Source organism: Epinephelus fuscoguttatus, linkage group LG19 (assembly GCF_011397635.1).
Source record: "Epinephelus fuscoguttatus linkage group LG19, E.fuscoguttatus.final_Chr_v1".
In the NCBI taxonomy this organism is placed as follows: Eukaryota; Metazoa; Chordata; class Actinopteri; order Perciformes; family Serranidae; genus Epinephelus; species Epinephelus fuscoguttatus.
This window is the reverse complement of record NC_064770.1, coordinates 26,746,769-26,765,210: the sequence shown is the minus strand read 5'-3', so window position 1 is coordinate 26,765,210 and position 18,442 is coordinate 26,746,769. Positions and strand designations below refer to the sequence as shown.

Below are 18,442 nucleotides of genomic sequence, written 5' to 3'. Positions count from 1 at the left end.
ACCCGTCCAATAGTGGTCTGCTGTCTATCTAGAAATATTGTGCGACGGTGGATGACACGCTTGAATCTGCAGTGCAGTCTGGCAGCAGAGTGGCAAAGCTGTTAAGGTGTCACCAAGCATTAAAAACAGCTGGCATGGCGCAATCTGGAGCGTGCATACAAGTTTATATACTCAGTGTGTAAAACTCAATGTGCATCCAAGCAGAAATATCCCCACAGTCTGCATGACATTAAAAGCTGAGATACAACTCTCTACATGTGCCTCTACACAGACACACAGCTTGTAAACAAACTCCAACCAACACAGGTTCTGTCTGTCTGAGTTGCCCGACTTCATTAGTATCCAGAAAGAATGCAGCTCATTAATGAATGTCATTAAGGCAGGCGGTGAAGCGCTGGGTGGCTGCCAACAGGACGACTGCTGGGTGGCATGTAGGGAGGGGACGAGCCACGGCCAGCAAGAGTAGAGATGCAGCTGCTTCTCTGCCGCTTGTTCCCAGGGGACATGTAGGGAGTTGGAGAAGGGGAGTATGAGAATGTGGGGGTCTCATCTCACGAGTTGAGGGCACAGGGTTTGCTGGAAGGTTGGGGGGCCGTGGGCGTTGCAGACGTGTGCCATCTTAATACAGCCGAAGAAGACAGGGCACGGCAGACGCCATTTTGAGGAGCAAAGTAGCGAGTCGCCATTTTGAAGTGCTCTGCGTGGGGAAAATGGGAATTGATGTAAACGGAACATAAGAATGCAAACATCTGAGCTGAAGTTACATTTTGACACTTGCAGAGAATGATTGGGATAACCTGTCAGGTCACATGACTGCGTGAAGTTTGCTGTGACAATTTGACCTCAGATCAGCAACTGATTTCATTTCACCAAACGCTGAGTTTCTCCCACATTCACATGCACACAGAGCATTTATCTTTGTCTTTTTATTCTGACTATGAGATGTCACCACCATCACTTTGTTGTGCACCTCCTTACCATTTTTTTTCAGCTTCCAGTTTGGACACTTCAATATTTCTATAAGGTTACCCTCAGGTTAATTATATCAAGCATTAAGTTCTTTAAAGGGACAATTCAACCAGAAATCAAAAACACATATTTTTCTCTTACCTTGATGATTTTTATCAGTCTAGATTGTTTTGGTGTCAGTTACAGAGTGCTGGAGATATCGGCCATAGAGATGTCTGCCTTCTCTTCAGTATAATAGAACTAGATGGCTTGTGGCGCTCAAAGCACGTGATGCTATTGAGCCCACATGACGGACTTTTCCCCCATATACTGTGAAAGAGATGTCTGCAAATAAGCGGGAACATTTTTTTTAAACGTCAAAACCACCAAGTCCGGTTTTTTTTTCGTTTAAAATTGTTGCACGTCTTAAACTAAATACAACCTCACGTTGTGTCAATCACGTTTGCACACTAAATCCTAAACTTTTGTCCGTCATTAAAATTTTCCGAACAGGTTTGATTTTCTGCGTTTGACCAAGTACCAGTGAAGTAAATGTGGCAGCAGGACACAGTCATGTCAAGACAGAGCAGCACAGAATCATTTCATAACTCAGATAACTACTTTCAGCAGGTCAGACAGTAATATTCAGGTGGATGATGATGATGAGGAGGAGGAGGATTTGGACTGCACACAGAATGTGCAGGACAGCTCCGCCCCTTCATGCAGCTGCGGTGCCAAATGAAAGGCAGGGAGGGAGTGATGACAGATAGGTAACTCCAGAGGAGAGAGGCAGAGGAGGAAATGTGTTTTCATTTTGTCATGTATCGTGAATTTTCACAATGAACATAATAAAATGCATTGGAATCAGTGCGCAAGGTTTCTGTGCGTTACAACTTTTTTCGGATGACGGATTAAAAAAACGCATCCTAAGAAAATGGACTCAGCATGCAAAGGCCTTGACTATCAGGATTTGATCTATTTGGTCTGATAAGATTTGGAAAGTCTAGAAGAGATCATTTTTTCTCCCCATTCAAGATGGCAGAGTGCAAAAGTGGAAGTCTCCAGTGCACCTGTTCTGTGGGCCCAATGACGCAGCAGCACTGCCGATCATCTGGGTAATTTTATCCGCAGCAGGTGAACATTTTTGCTTCAAGCATCACCGAGCAACTTTCATAATAACGAACAGGGTCCCACCTCCAATGCTGTTGCAGTTCTCTTTACAAATCAATGACCTACCACCACTGGGTAGTGACCGAAAGAATGAGATCGGATACAAGCAGCCGAAATGAGTTTCCTCCGTGGGGTGGCTGGGCTCAGCCTTAGAGATAGGGTAAGGAGCTCGGAGTAGAGCTGCTGCTCCTTTGTGTCTAAAAGGGTCAGTTGAGGTGGTTTGGGCATCTGATCAGGATGCCTCCTGGGCGCCTCCCGTTGGAGGTGTTCCAGGCATGTCCCACTGGTAGGAGGCCCCGGGGCAGACCCAGAACACGCTGGAGGGATTACATATCTTGTCTGGCCTGGGAACGCCATGGGGTCCCCCAGGAGGAGCTGGAAAGCGTTGCTGGGGAGAGGGACGTCTGGGGTGCTTTGCTTGGCCTGCTGCCCCTGTGACCCAGCCCTAGATAGGTGGATGAAAATGGATGGATAAATGGATGGACCTAGCACCACTGAGCTAGCTACCGTTACAGCTCATCTTGCATGTCAAGAGCACGAGCCTCTCATCCAGGAGAAGATGTGCAGTGATACAGTTGGCAGTAGAAAGAAAATAGTTCCTCCATGAAACTGCTCACAAGAAGGTCTGTGGATTATCTTGAGTAACCAGGTCATGATTTCTGGAAAGAGACATTGCTGTTGAGTTTTTCAAATATATTTTTTGGGGTACTTTGTGTACCACAAGCTGAGTGCCATCTAGTTCCATTATATTCAAGAGAAGGCAGACATCTCTACAGCTGATATCTCCAACGCTGAGAAGCTCACACTAAAACAATCTAGATTAATAAATAGCACGACAGGTAAGAGGAAATGTATATTTTTCTTATTTGGGGGTGAACTGTCCCTTTAAAATGAACTCTCTGCAGTTGTAGCCATCAGTTTGTCAGCTCTGTCTTCATTCTGTTCCACTACCTCAGGACGCTGACGTCTGCACACCCCCACACTGATCTGAGGCCTTGACTGGAGCTCAGGACTCGTCTTCTCCCATCTCTCTTACTAAGGAAGAAAACACGCACTTATGCATCAAGCAATTAGTGCTAATCAGCCATGCACTGACCTAGCAGGCGGCCATATTGATTTCGGAGGCTAATCAAGGAAAAGCTTAATGACATGGCAATTAAAATGCTCCAGAATGTGAATTACACCTGCGATTAAATGCTATGAGGATCCAGTGTAGTAGAAAATTATCCTAAGTGTGGTCTGCTGCAGTGAGAGGATGTGAGCTGATGAATTCACGCAGTCTGGTGGCTCATCTTTAGCTAATCTGCAGGCCGGCTCTGTGTTGAAACAGTGCATACAGTAGATTTAAAAAGGAAAATTTTGCAGCAAGGATTAAAAAAAAAAAAAAAAGTAATCAAAAAATTATATATTTACAAGTTCTTTATTTCTTTAAAATAACATAAAGGAAAATTTGTTGTTATCAATAATACAAGTACAAAAAATGTATCAGAACACAGAGGAATATACAGGACAGAGCATGACGGTGACAGCGTAGGGAATTATATATGGTTCAAACAGATAAAGATCCTTGGTATATTATGAAAAATAGGAGAAAAAAAAACAAAAAAAACCTGGGCTCGTCAGGGGAGGATTGGATTTTTTCCTGGCTAAAATGTCTAAATGTCATCAACTTGGCACCAACAAACCTGCTCTCTTTCCAGTTTCAGCCAAAATGCTGGCAAACATTCTCCAATAAATAAGGCACTGCGATGGGCCCAAAAGCAGGAAATGTACGTGTGTGTGTGTGTGTGTGTGTGTGTGAGCATGTGTGCACTTGTGTGTGTACGTGTGTGTGAATAATCTGATTAAGTGGACCACAACTGATGACAAACTTTCACATTTTATATCGTGCATAAATACTCATCTTAAATCACTCTTAAGGTATTTCTATTAATAAACAATTACATTTATTACTGGGAATTTAAAAATGGCGCCGAGGAGCTGACGTCTGTATTTAACATGACATGAACATTTGACAAACAAAGCAAAACGCAGCCTGTGACAAAAAGATACGAACATATGATGTGCTGTTTGTTTAACCATGGGGAGAGAGCTGACTGACGCTGCGTCACACAGACTGACTGTGTGTGCGTCACATGTTGGCAAAGTGCTGACTGGCCCCCTTCCAACATGCTGTACTGACAGACTACGTAGTGATCAAGTGCAATAATGAACATCATCACTTCCCACATATGTTGATATAGCTGTGTGCATGAAGACGGGAAACTGTGCTGCTGTTACGGCATGAACTCTTAAAAGCTAAGAAACAAACTTAAAAGTAAAAATGGACAAGATTAACAGGTTACTGGTTAAGGCAGTTCTGACACTGGAGGATACTGAGCGTCAGTCCGTTGTGTTTGGCAGATGCCTAAATGTTTGGCACCACAGAGGTTAACTGTAAGATCTGGAAGCAGGTAAAATCGAGCTGCGGCACATTACGAAGAATCAAACTTCTCTTCACTCTCTTTGTCAGTGATAGTGAGAGGATAGTGTTTGTTAATGAGGCGATAAACTGACATGAACAGTCCGTTCAGCCGCCGAAAGTCATTGAGAATAAAGTCCCTCTGGCAGGCTTTGAGTTTCTTTCCCACCTGTGAGATGGAAGCTGGATGGAGTGGAGGGCTGGAGTGGTGGGAAGACTGTCAATGAAGGTCAAAAGTCTTAAAAGCAAATGAAATACACCCAGTTGAGGTCATCTGCAGCGGGGCAGGTGGCGTCTACATCTCGTGGGCGGCAAGATGGTGTTCTGGGATACCGTTGGCGTGAGTCACTCCCGTGTTATTCTCGTTGAGGCGCCTGACGCGATACATTTCATAGTGGATGCTGCTGGTGATGTCCTTTATGTTCTGCATATGGGTCCTGGAAGAAACACATACATACATACACACCCATTAGAGACCAGTAGAAGAGACAGACTTTACACTAAACAATGTGTTTTGCTAATGGTGTGACCTTCACTGTGCACTATTATATTTTTTCACATTTATCTGCAGACAGGGAAACATTGCTCTGTGATGTCACAAAATCCTGTTGTTCCTTAAATCTTAAATTTAGTTTTAAAGCTGGATTGTGGAACTTTTGTCCCCTCCCTCTGGCAGTGAGAGTAATTACATAAACACTGATGACGTGATCAAGATCAAGATTGACTTTATTGTCCCACAAAGTGAGAAATTACAATAACAATAACAGAAAAACACAAAAAGATAAATAGAGTAATAATATCAAACGCTGAAAAGGCCTCTACAAAAACGTAAATCAGCCAATTATCTTACATTATTTAAAAGCTTTATAGAGATAGGTATGAATTAATTTCTGAATCTGTGCAGACTGAACAGATTCAAAAGTCATTCATACCTATGTCGATAGCTTGTGATGTATGCCTGCAGGTGAACCTGCTCCATCTGCCCACCTCCAGGAGTGCTCTCTTTTTTACTTTAATCCTCTGAATGTGCAGTTTGTTTTTAATCTGGAGCAAACAATACAGAAAGTTTTCGTGGGATGTGTCATTGGGTTTTCCTCCATTGCTTGCACCATGGTCTCTTCCCTCTTCTTTTTTTAAAAAAATATTCTTTATTTAAAACTGTCAACATATATAATATCTACAGCTGGGTGCCAGTACTCGATACCATTCAGGTACCGACTGAAATAGCCCAGTATCAAGTAGTTTTAAAACTTCTCCAGTCATTTGATACCTGACTTTGATCCCCTTTGTACCCAGATGTAGAAAAAAATAACTATTTGTAAGGTTTTGCTTGCAGCCAATCACAGTTACCGTTAGATCTAATGCGAGATGTGACTGGCCAACCACAGCTGCAGTCAAAACCCATAGCCCAGTGCAGTGTATTTGACAAGGTTGGCAGTTCAGCGTGCCGAGATGCCATCAAAACTTTGGAAAATATGACGTATGTTACACGCCTGCTTCTATTTACATAATGGATACTGAATGAAGCGGAGGACAGAGGTTTTGCAATCAGGGCCCCGAGGCTCTGGAACGACCTGCCAGAGGATATCAGGCTGCCTGAGTCACTGGCTTCGTTTAACTCTCTCCTAAAAATGTACTTCTATCAGAAAGCATATCCTGACAATCTGAGCTGTCTGTCTATATTATTGATTTTATTTCCTATTTATTATCTTGATTTTAGTTTTAGCCTTCCTTATCTTTTACTTTGGTAACATTTTATGACATGTTATTTGTTTTACTCTCCTTGTGTTTTAACAAAACTCTGGTAAACTGAGAAATACAAACAGCTTTCCCTGTCAGAGATAGGCTTAATCAGCATGTGTGAACCTGTTTGGCAACGACTTGAATGTAACAGATGTTAATTACATGTAATAGTCCCACTCTCCAACTTTAAGATAACCACAACTACTCTGGAAACCAATCGTGATCCAGTAAGCGACTTACAGAAGTGTAAGGTGGAAAGTTAAAACCTCTGGATTCTTGATAGTTTACTGTGGCTGGATTTATAGATGTATTTTTAACTAGATTACTGAATGTATTGTTTGTAGAAAAAAAACATTTCAAATGCAAACCATTGTTCAAAACAGAACATATTTGTCACAAAACACACACTGACACAAGGCTGTGATAAAGAGGTGAAATTCTCTTACCTGATGAGGAGATCCCGTAAATAAGCAAACTCACAGTGGGCAATGTTCTCAACTGCAGGAGAGACAGAAGTTATGAGTTATCATCATTAAAAGTGAGCTAAAACAAAAGACAGACATTATGACAGCTGTGAGCTCTGCTGTGTTGCTGTTAGGTTTCCTAAACAGTCCACTAGAGGGAGTCAGTGATCTCAGTGTGATACAGAGATACTGTGTGTTGTTCAACACTCAAATGCCCCTCGACCAGCAGAGATCTCTATTGCTATCCTTATCTTCTTAGAGTTGTCCTGAAGAGAGATAAGACTAAATGCTCAGAATTCCCTGTGTGTGAGTGTGTGTGTGTGTGTGTGTGTGTGTGTGTGTGTGTGTGCGTGCGTGTGTCTGCACAGCACACACTGCAGGAAATGAAACCTAATGAGACACTTGATAGAGGGGCGGTGTCTCCTGTCTGGAGTGGGTAACATATTAAATATTGAAAGATGAATCCTGCAGCATGAATGGATGTTAACAAAACACATCAGTGTACTGACACACTACAGGCTAAATGATACTCTTAAATTCAAAATAAAACAAAAACAAATAAACTAAAAACAACTACTAATCTGCTAGGTTCAAGGATTTTTCCACTACATTTTATAAATTTGAAAAACTGCACCCTTAAAAATGTGCCGTGTCAACGTTTTCCTATTCCTTATGTGAGCATCCACAGTGTATCCTTTGTGATACAAAGCTGGATGTGTGGGGTGTGGACGCCAAGCAAACAAATCAGGCCTCTTCAGACAGACTGTGTCTGCTGAGACAGCTGCATGGCACACGACACCAGTCTGAAGACTGAATGGAGCATTGTTTTATTGACTGACTGACTCACTGAGGTCTCTACCCATCTCCCTTTTGTCTTCTCAACAAAACCACTTCCGGGTTAGTTGGTTAGATTCTGTCCTGACACTGTCTCCCACAACAAATTTAAACAGAAGAACAATACAGGGGGAAGTAGGGAGTGAAATGGGAGGAGATAGTTGTACCTTCAATAGTTCCCCACTTGGTCTTCCTCCCCAGCAGCCTCCTGCCATTGACTTGGTACTCCTGGTCGCTGCCCACCACAGCAAATGGGATCATCTCCTGCTCACAGGTCAAAGGTCAACAGACAATGGAGTCAGAAATTACTCAACTTAAGTACATTAACAACGACTGAATGGATTCAGGATGATGCTGCTCTGTGTAAAAGCATGTCAGAGCATAAATGAGGATAATAGATTCACAAGTCTTTGCCACATACATTGATCTGCCTCAACATTAAATTCACAGACAGGTGAGGTGAATAATATCGATTATCTTGTTTCAATGCAATGTTCTGCCAGGACACCTTGGGTCCTGGCATTCATGTAGACACCACCTACCCAAACACATGGCAACAGCAATCCCTGATGGCAGTGGTCCCCCAAGCAAGACACTGCACCATACCACACCACAAAAACTGCTCAGGGATGGTTTGAGGAATGTGAGCAGAGCTCAAGGCATCAACCTGGCCTCTAAATTCCCCAGAACCCAATCTGATTGAGCATCTGTGGGATGTGCGGTACTCAAGAACCAGGTCCAATCCATGGTGGGGCCTCTGTGGATTGGCTGTGGCTCTGACCTCTCAAGGCATGGACATAGGAGCTGTGAAGGTGTCCTGTGGTGTCTGGCACTGGGGCGTTGGCAGCAGATCCTTTGACTTGTGGGTGGGGTATGTCACTGGGCTCTTCATCAGATTGGGATCTGGGGAATTTGGAAGCAAGCTTGACACCTTGAGTAGTTTTTGCTTTGTAAAGTGGTGGATTGGAGAGTGGTGTTGCCATGAGGGGGTGTACTTGGTCTGCAACGTTCTTTAGGTGGGTCGGGTGGCTTCCACATAAATGCTAAGACAAAATGTTCCTCCGCAGAACACTGCATTGTGACCATATGATCGATGTTATCCACTTCACCTGTCAGTGGTTTTAATGTTGGCTGTACATCTGTAATTGCTTTGAAGTGACGTCCTCACCCTGATCTTCTCGTTGATCATTCTGTCCTCAGCATCCTCATCAAACTCCTTCTGAGGGTACACGTCAATCCCGTTGGCTCGCAGCTCTTCCCTGATCTGGTGAGAGCATGTTCAAACACAGAGAGAAACACGACAAAGTTTTAACCCTCTGCAGTTTCCAAAGGATACAAACCAAGGCCTTTAATTGTGGGAGTAATGAGACACACGTGCTTGATGCAGTTTTGAGAGACATCAAACAAATGTATCTGAATCTGCCCGGTGTACAGATTAAGGTGGTATTAACACTAATCTGCCTTCTAATCTACCCCAAAAGTTTGGGCTTAGTCGTTAATCGCTTTCTGTACACAAACACAACAAAACCTCACAAGATGGATGCCTTTGCATAAACCTGTGCACACAACACGTCTGCCATGCACACACACACACACACACACACACACACACACACACACACACACACACACACATAAACCAAGGGGAAGTTTAGCCTCCTCTTTGCTAATGAGAGGAGGGAAAGTCCTGAGATCCTTAAAGACAGCCAATAAAAACATTCAAATGAACGACTGCAGCCTTATTAACCGGGTAGAGGAAGTGGAGAAAGTAAAGGGTGAAGACAGAGAGATGCTGTTGTGCTCTTGCTGGGAGGTAGCCATGTTTTGTGACTGTCCAGAGAGAGAGAGAGAGAGAGAGGAGAGAGCTCAAGAATGAACCACCAAAGAAAACCACAGGAACTTATCCTATCTCTGGTTACTGCTCCACAATCATGGAAAAATGCAAGCATGAAGAGAGAGAGACAAAAAGAGGACGCTTCTAGATTATAGATGTTTATTTAACGGGAGAAAGAGGAGAAGTTTTACGCAGAATAAAACAGAGATCCATTAAAAAACAACAGCACCAGACAAATGTTACCTTCTTTTTGAAGAAGTCCCTCTCCTCCAGGGTGAGTGTGTCTGCCTTGGCTATGACTGGGACAATGTTGACCACCTTACTGAGACGTCTCATGAATTCTACATCAAGAGGCCGCAGACTGAGAGAGAAAGAGACGACACAGGAAAACAACATGAGACGATTGTAACACAGAACTTCTCCACCAGGGGGCGGATGTTCCTTACAATTCTGCCAGATGGAGGAACTACTGTAACATACAGTATTTACAGTTCAAGCTGTTGCACCCATGATGTGTGAACAGCTACTTGATGAGATTGAAAGGACTTGTTGTTGGTTTGAGGCCTCTCCTGCATGTGTTTATGGTCATGGATCCTGGCCTGGCTAACAGCACTTCACCAAAGACTGGCCATCCTCAACAAGGAGCCTTGTGCACTCATGCAGAGAGAGTACGCTCAAAAAGACAAAAGTGCAAAATTGATTGCATGCGCCCAGACACCCACGCAGACTCTCTGTCTCTCTCGTCCTTCCTTCCTCTCTCCCATTAGACTTTTTAAGGCAATCCTTGAGCAGCTGCTGGCCAGCCCATGTGACATCTGCGCTGTTGGATCAACATGAAACGTTGCTAGATGGTGCACACACACACACACACACACACACACACACACACACACACACACACACACACACACACACACACACACACACACACACACACACACACAGGGGGCCATTTCACACCAGCCTCCCCCTGCCTGAGTAAAGACAGGCCATGACACACAAATTAATAGATGTGCAGCACTTGAATGGTGCTTCAGGGTCAACTGTGTGTCTGTATGTGTGTGTGTGTGTGTGTGTGTGTGTGTGTGCGCGCACACAAACGAGGCTGACAATCCACAGCTGCTTTCAACATTTTCCCAAGCCTGGCCGCTCCACTCAACTAGAGTTACACAAATGCAAAAGCTATAAAATGCGCAGTGAATCTATCACTTGATGGACACACGAGACTGTGTGCACTCTGCCCCTGATTTTTTCTCCTAGTATACGCCAACCCCCTGAGCTCTGAACAGTGAGGGGCTGAACCAACACAGTGTGGAGAGGGACGGCAGTTTATGCAGTTCGATCAGAGCCAGATGTGTGTGTCTGTAAGAGATCCAGGGAAAGAAACTTGGGACATTGTGCTGCTTCAGGGCCTGGCGAAGGCGGCCCATCTTTCCAGTGTGTGTATGTGTGTGTGATGAACTGGTGTTCTGGGATATGCTGCATCGTGCTGAGCGGAAATGTGTGTGGGCGTGTGTGTGTTCGATATGCGGGGTAAGAAAGCAGAGAGATGTTTCACATTGCTTTATGCTGAATAGCTTGAGAACTAACAAAGGAAATCTGTATCTATATATATGTCATATCTTATCACATGTTTAACACACAGTTACTGCCTGTAACAATGGTAGCTGTTAAAGTGTCAGTTATTGTCATTCTATTGTCACCTAAGTACTCATCCTAGTAGTAGCAATGGTTTATGAGAATGGAAATGCATTCAACACTTTTGTTAGACGTCAGAGTTGCACACAATGTGTTCTGGTGAGTAGAGCTCAATTAAACTTTTGTGTGTATACTCCACAGGGCATCTTTAAAGGAATACTTCACCCACAGAATTGTCATTTGTATATCAATATCTCACCATGTGTTACTTTATAGTCTTTAAATAAAACACTTTACATTTAAGGCCTCTGAGGTGTGAATGGGGAGAACTGGTTTGGATGCCTGTTCCTAAGCAACAACAATAAACCAATGTCCAATTCGACAGGTTTCTTTGAGTGTGGTGACCCATTTGTTTTAAAACGTGCTCACCTTCACACAGGTGAAACATTGTATGTCCATAATTCATCTCAGGTAAGTTTCCACTGAACAGTTTCAGAGTCCATCACATGTAAGTGTCCACTCAACAGTTCAGTGTCCGTCAAAGGTAAATTTCCATTCATCAATTTCAGTTTCAACATGCTATAAACTCTTCATGCTGCCACACTTAACATGGTCAAAAAACTGTTTGCCTGACCCGTCACACACCTGCTGCTCATCCCCTGCACCTTACCTACATTACCTGTGTTTTCCTGTTCTACTGTGCCACCCCATGTACAAAAAACGAAACTACATCTCTTTACATGAAGTCACCATCATTATTAAATACAGAGAATGTTACTGTGGCTCCAACAGCTACGTTAAATTCGTAATTTTCTTTTCTCGCATGCCTCCACGGTGAACAAAGAATCCAAAGACAGGAAAACTTCTTGATGAACTGCAGTAAAGGGGGGCCGGGTTAACCAAAAGCAAAACTACAACTATACTATGAGCACCTGTTTACAAACTCTCACAGCACTCATGTTGTACAATCTAAGTCTTATTTATCCAGTTGTATACTCAGTACTTCCCAAACACAATAGCTTTTCCGCTAAAATATTACAATTAAAAACATGTCAGTAAAAACAGTCTCACAGCAGAGCTCATATGTGTGTGTGTGTGTGTATGCTCAGGGCATGCTACTTGCATGTATTTGTGAAGTAGTGAGCATACAACTGGATAAATGAGACTTGGGATTATACAGCATGCCCCCTTTTATCTCCAATTTATCAAGAGCTTCTACGTTTTTGGATTCTTCGTCCACCGCATATTCAATCTAACACATGGTGGATAACTGAGATACAAAAAAACACGCTGGTGCTAGTAAATTCGCATTTCCTAGGAAGGTATGAGCCACCCTACTCTTCCTCTGATTGGCTAGTACTCATTAGCCCCTTTTACACTGCCAGATTTTCAGGGAATGTTGGGCCGTTTTGCTGGTAAGCTGCGAGCGTTTAGACACACAGAGCCGAATTGGCGAGTTGATCCAAGGTGCCCAATTTTCAGCCTCATAGGGTAGTCATATTGGCAGAACCCTTTCAGTTTAAAAAGACAGAGGTGGCCTTCCACAACAGGAGGGGCTGTTGAAGACTTGTGGGAGGAGCTGTTGATGACGCTGCATGTGCGAGCCACTGGTGGTGGATAAACAGGAAACAGCTGATAGCAGGAATTAGTGAGCAGCTAGTAGCAAGAGGGAAACGCAAACCTGACAGACGCTGTAAAGATGAACAACTGGGGAGACAAGGAATTGTGCACCCTCCTTGCCCTCGCAAACGAAGAGGCCATTAACCATCAGGTGACGGGGACGGTGAAGAACGGGCCGACTTATGAGAGAATCGCCGAAGGACTGACCAGCTGCGGCTTCCCTCCCACGTCACTGTTTACGTCACACGCTGAGCTACACGTTTTGTTACTTGTTCACGCCCCCCATTGCCCTGAAAAAGGCGCATTCTGTATAAACAAAAGCAGGTAGGTGGCATTTTGCCGCACTCCCCAATTTTGTTTTTATACTGCCAATGCTGAAAAAAGACTGATTGGGCTTTCCTGCAAATTTGCACAATTCCTATCTAAAAGGGGCTAGCAGTTGGGTTGGTTGGGTTTAGGCAAGAGGAGTGAGACTGATTAGGGTTACGAGAAGAATATCCGGGTAAGCCAATCAGACACAGAGTAAGGCAGAGTAGGGCGGGTCATGCCTTTGGTTTCCTAGGCACAAATTTGCTTATGATACATGTGAGTAGTTTCGATCTTTTCATCTAGCTCTTGACAAGTACGCGATCAAGTGTCTTTGCCAAAATGTTGAACTTTTCCTTAAGTGTTGAACACATCGTTTGCTCTCTCTTCTAAGGGCAACTGACGGCAGCACTGATATCATTTTATTGTTGTTGTGTTGGGTGATGATAAAAAAGAAGAAGGGAGAATCAATACACAGGCTTTCTTATTTGTGTGCGTTCAACTTGAGTGCACTTGTACTCAGGCGTCTATATTTAACCAAGCTTGAATGTGTCCTTACCAGTGTCCGGTTGGGGGGATGAAGTATATGCAACAGTGGACTCTGGAGTCTGGAATCCTTTTCTTCCTGTTGATGTTTATCTCCTCCTGCAGGTACGCCTCGTACTGGTCGTTAATGAACTTCATGATGGGCTGCCAGCTAGACCACGGCAGGGATGGATTGACAGTACGATGAGGGAGGAGTGGAGAGGAAAGAGTTGGACAGATAAGTGAAGGAAGGCGGAAGCAAGACAGAGGGAGATAAAGAAGAGAAGGGGTAGATGGGTAAAAGGAGGATGTGGGAAGCAGGGGGGAGTGGAGAGTGAGAGGAGGAAGATAAGGATGAAGAGTGACAGAGAACAGGAAAAGTAAGGCAACAGGAAAAGTAAGGAGAAAGGCAGAGACATCTGGTTAGATGTGATTCAGATGTTTCACTGTTCATATAGCCAACACAGCGATGGCAGAATTGTAACATACCAGTTCTCATTGTTGATCTGGTCTCCGAATCCTGGCGTGTCAATGACTGTCAGCTTCATTCTCACTCCCTTCTCCTCGATGTCTGTACACAGAGAAACACACACTATGTATTATTATGTCAAACATATCTGTACACTTTATAAACTGCTACTGAACCAGGAGTTGTAGATTTATAAAATGTAGCACAGCTTGCTTGTTTCTTGCCTGCAATCTATCCAGAAACAGATTTGAGGAAACTATTGCTCATAAATTTGAGAACATTTTCAAAACAGCTGCCAAGTTGAAAATGGGCCGGTTTTAAGAGGCTATAAATATGATATATTCAAAAGATTGTTACAGTTGTGATTACAGTATTTAGAATTAAAGAAAAGTAGAGAGGTAAATGGAGGAGGAGGTTAACTGTAAATGATTGGAGTGACTAGACAAGCAGTATATAAGACTTTGTCATGGCTGAAAAGAGATGTGTATTACAGAAGGAAAGAGAAGAGCAGACAAAATCTACAAAATAGCAGAGTATGAGATGGGTGTATTTTGGCCAACAGACCTAGAAATACAGATCGACAGAAAACAGCCAAAAAGAAGGGACACAGAGAAGAGTCGAGGGCTTCACGAGAGACATACCATGACTGATGGACTTTATTTCGATCGTTTTGGGGATCTTCTCCTGGGCTGTAGCCAGCACTGACTTACGGCTGACTTTAGACTTGAACAGCGTGTTCATCAGAGTCGACTTTCCCAGGCCACTCTGCCCTGTGAGCGAAAATACAGTCAGAGAGAAACAAACACACATTTCAAGATGACTTTTTTTCCCCCCTACAGTGACGGCTTATGCTATAGGTACCGAACAGCCTACACACTGTTACATAGGTGCCATAATAAATCCAAACAAGGTCCGTTATTTCCATGACAATTTGGACGACTCCGCGCTGTGGGTTTATTGGGCTGAAGCAGTGACAAGCTGCAGGTGTCTGTCTGCACAAACACCGCCAGCAAAGCCATCAGTACACATGACTGCAACCCAAACACACCATCAATAAGACAGATTGGATCCAAGGTAAACCAGGTTTTTTTTCTAAAACAACCAGAAGCCTTGAATTAATGTGCACTCAGCAACCAGCGCTCAAGAATCCTCTGAACACTGAAGCTATACGATCTTAAATGCTACCTTCAGTTTCTAATTCTGGGTTGCTGTTTCCTTGCAAGGGCATGATAATGCAGTGAGTCTTCGAGTTCACATCGCAGTCAGCTGATAAATTGCTCTCCATCTGGATAAGACGCACTAGGGGTGATGAACCAGAGAGACTCCCTATCTGTGAGTCATCATCAGCCGTCTATTTGTGCGGACAAGACCCTCTGTGACCCCTGTGCATCATGCTAACATCACCACGGGTTAATGAAGAGGAGTTTGGAGGGCCCCACTGGGCAGCGACCATCCAAAGTTCAACCTCAGGTTAAGTCAACATCGAGACCTTCACTGATTTATGAAGACGCACTCTCAAACAAAGTCGCATGTTCAGGCAGTCGGCAGCACGGTTTACATGCAAACATTGATCTGCAGAATCAGTACGGAAGCAAACAGCTGTAGATTTTGACATGCAAAATTCAGATTTGATCAACTATTAAACTTTGGCAGCATTGATGCAACAGCTTACATACTTTCTTGAACAGCTGTATTCCCCAAAGTGTCTTGGTCCAACATTCTCTCACCATCTATCACAACAGTAATGCAGTGCCAAAGTCCCACGCTATGAAAGTACAGATTTAAATCTGGTGACAATCTTTTTTCTTGATGAAGACGAGACAAAATTAATAACAAGATCGATTTAATGTCTTCAAAATAAAAAGGGTATTTCCCTCCTGCACTGCTCTCTTATTTCTATCTGCTGGTATATAATTCCACCTGAACATGGAAACCAAATTTGTTTAGCTTTGTTTACCATTTCCTCCACAACTTTACATAACTCAGTCTCAACCCTGAGGCTGCTTCTTAAACATGACTTTTTATATGAAGATGAAACACGACCAACCACCGCAACATCACCCAGAGGAGACAGGATACAGTAGGGAGGTGGTGTGAGTTTTATGGTGGCCTGTCTACTGTTGAGATGTGAGAGTGTGTGTGTGTGTGTGTAATTAGCTCTCGTTTTAAAGGTGTCTGATCACACTGATGAGGGCTCAGTGAGAAGTCATGTTTTAAGTCCTACTGTGTGTGGCTGCTTATTAAAATTAGTTTGGGGCCTCCACTTAGAGACAGTGATTAGAGAGAAATGTGTATCATACCTGAATAACAGGACGCGTGTTATAACAGCAGACTGAAGATGTTTTGAGACACACATTTAAGTGTAATGGTAATAGGTGGGTACTACGTGTAAAACTGACTTTTGAGTCTGCACTTGATGACAAAGCTCAGAGAATAAGAGAGAGAAAAATTGAAAACCCACCATTTCAGTGTTCAGTATGTACAACTTTCTTGCTGTGAACTTAAACTTCAGCTCATGTGCTACTTACCCACAACCATAATGTTGAGCTCAAAGCCTTGCTTCATGGCCTTCCTCCTCATCTGCTCCAGAATGGCATCAATGCCCACATAACTGAAGTCCACCGCAGGGCCGCTGGCCTTCTCCCCGTACAGGCCACCCGCTGCTGGGGACGCCATAGCTTCAGGCATCACCGCCTCAGACATGGCACTGCTGCTGTAGCTGGGAATCACCTCTGGCCCTGATAGGACAGAGACAAAGGGGGAGAGAGAGAGAAGGTTAGAGGACTTGGGGATGGACAGAAAACAAAAATGTGATGAGCAATTTTGAGAATAAGAAAAACTGGTAATGTAATGTAAGATGAGGAAGTAGACGAGAGAGGTGCATAGCAGAGAATGGTATTGGAAAACATCCATGCCACAAGAAACTATGATCCTATGAAAACATGAGTTACACAAGGAACAGAGTTCTGTACTAAACTGCCAAGATGCACAAAAACCTACAGTAACACATTTTGGGGAAAACGCTTATTCACAGGGAGTTAGATGAGAGGATCTATACTGTCTGCTAAACATAAAGCTACAGCCTGCAGAAGCTTAGCTTAGCATACAGACTGGAAATGTGAAAACAGTTGGCCTGGCTCTGTCTACATGTCAAAAGTTCCAATAGTCTGCATTGTTCGTCCAGGAGGGAGAAAAACAAGTAGCAAGCCTCTTGCCTCCCGATTCAAGCCTGCTACATGGAACCAGGGACTGGGAAATGCGCACTGACTTGGGCCAGTGTCTCATAGTTCCACCTGCAATAGCAGCAACCAACTTCAGACCAGATCTGGTCCTCTGGTTGATGTCATGTCAGCGTGCTTTCCTCATAGAACTACTGTCCCTTGGGAGGATGCCATGGAGGGGGCGTTTGAACGTAAGAAACTGCGCTACGCTGACCTCATAACTGAAGTGGCGGCAAGAGGCTGGAAAGCTGAGGTGCAACCAGTCGAGGTGGGTTGCAGAGGCTTGGTCGCTAGATCCACCACAAGGCACCTCAAGGAAATTGGGATTCATGGCCAGGCCCCGAGGAAAGTGGTCAAGGACCTGCCAGTACAGCTGAGAGGTGCAGTCACTGGCTATGGCTGAAGAGAAAAGATCCCGTCTGGGCCCCTAGGTGACCATGGAGGGGCCAACCTTCTGACACACACACCCAAGCCTGATCAGCCTGTGGTGGGCCTGCCTCAGTGGGGGGTGTCTTGTGATAAAGGCCGAAACACCCGATGATGTTGAAGTGCACAACTGATGATGTGTCACTCTGCCGGGTGGTCACAGCCGAAACACGGATGCCTTGGAGCAAAGCGTGCTGAAACTCCTTCATTTGTTTAATCCATAAAAAACCCAGTTTGACAGAGGGTTATGTGCCAGGGTATTTCCTTGCTCAAAACAGTTGCCAGGCAACCAGAGAAAACTCCAGAGGTTATTGGAGAGATGCTTTTTGTATGGATTAAACAAATAAGATATAATGTGTAAATAAGTAGGAAGATTTTGTTCCCTTTAGAGAGAGCCTGGCTAGCTGTCCCTTTCCATTTCTGGTCTTTACGCTAAGCTAATCCAACCAGCTCCGGGCTGTAGCCTTGTATTTAACGGGCGGATATAAGAATGATAGCAATTTTCTCATCCAACTCTTGGAAATGTGTTTCTATTTCCTGAATGCTTCACAGAGCTGGCAAAAGTTGCATCAAATGAACAAATCTCTTTTAACTCTAAGGACAGTTCAGAAAAATATGTGGTGAAGTAGAGAAGCTACTTACCTCAACGGCGAACAGGGTATCCAAAAAAGCGAACATTCTTCATGAATTGAACTAAATAGGGACCATGATGAACAAGCAAAACTATTTCAAAACATCTGTTCACAAATAATCCCAAAACTTGTGCATTATAAACCAAGTCTC

At 43.8% G+C, this 18,442-nt stretch overlaps 1 protein-coding gene across 6 annotated transcripts in view; it reads right to left on the bottom strand.

The window, feature by feature from the left end:
* Nucleotides 1-3,519: 3,519 nt before the first annotated feature.
* The window catches only part of LOC125878906 (septin-9-like), a 116,860-nt gene continuing 101,937 nt past the window's right edge, over nucleotides 3,520-18,442 (bottom strand). For all 6 annotated transcript variants that reach the window (XM_049560385.1, XM_049560388.1, XM_049560386.1 and 3 more), the window contains 9 exons: nucleotides 16,541-16,750; nucleotides 14,654-14,782; nucleotides 14,033-14,114; nucleotides 13,578-13,715; nucleotides 9,698-9,815; nucleotides 8,789-8,884; nucleotides 7,788-7,884; nucleotides 6,769-6,820; nucleotides 3,520-5,016 (listed from right to left, as the gene is read on the bottom strand). In XM_049560385.1, coding sequence (XP_049416342.1) covers nucleotides 4,875-5,016; nucleotides 6,769-6,820; nucleotides 7,788-7,884; nucleotides 8,789-8,884; nucleotides 9,698-9,815; nucleotides 13,578-13,715; nucleotides 14,033-14,114; nucleotides 14,654-14,782; nucleotides 16,541-16,750 — 1,064 coding nt within the window. In that variant the 3' untranslated portion in view covers nucleotides 3,520-4,874. The remainder of the gene's footprint in view (nucleotides 5,017-6,768; nucleotides 6,821-7,787; nucleotides 7,885-8,788; nucleotides 8,885-9,697; nucleotides 9,816-13,577; nucleotides 13,716-14,032; nucleotides 14,115-14,653; nucleotides 14,783-16,540; nucleotides 16,751-18,442) is intronic.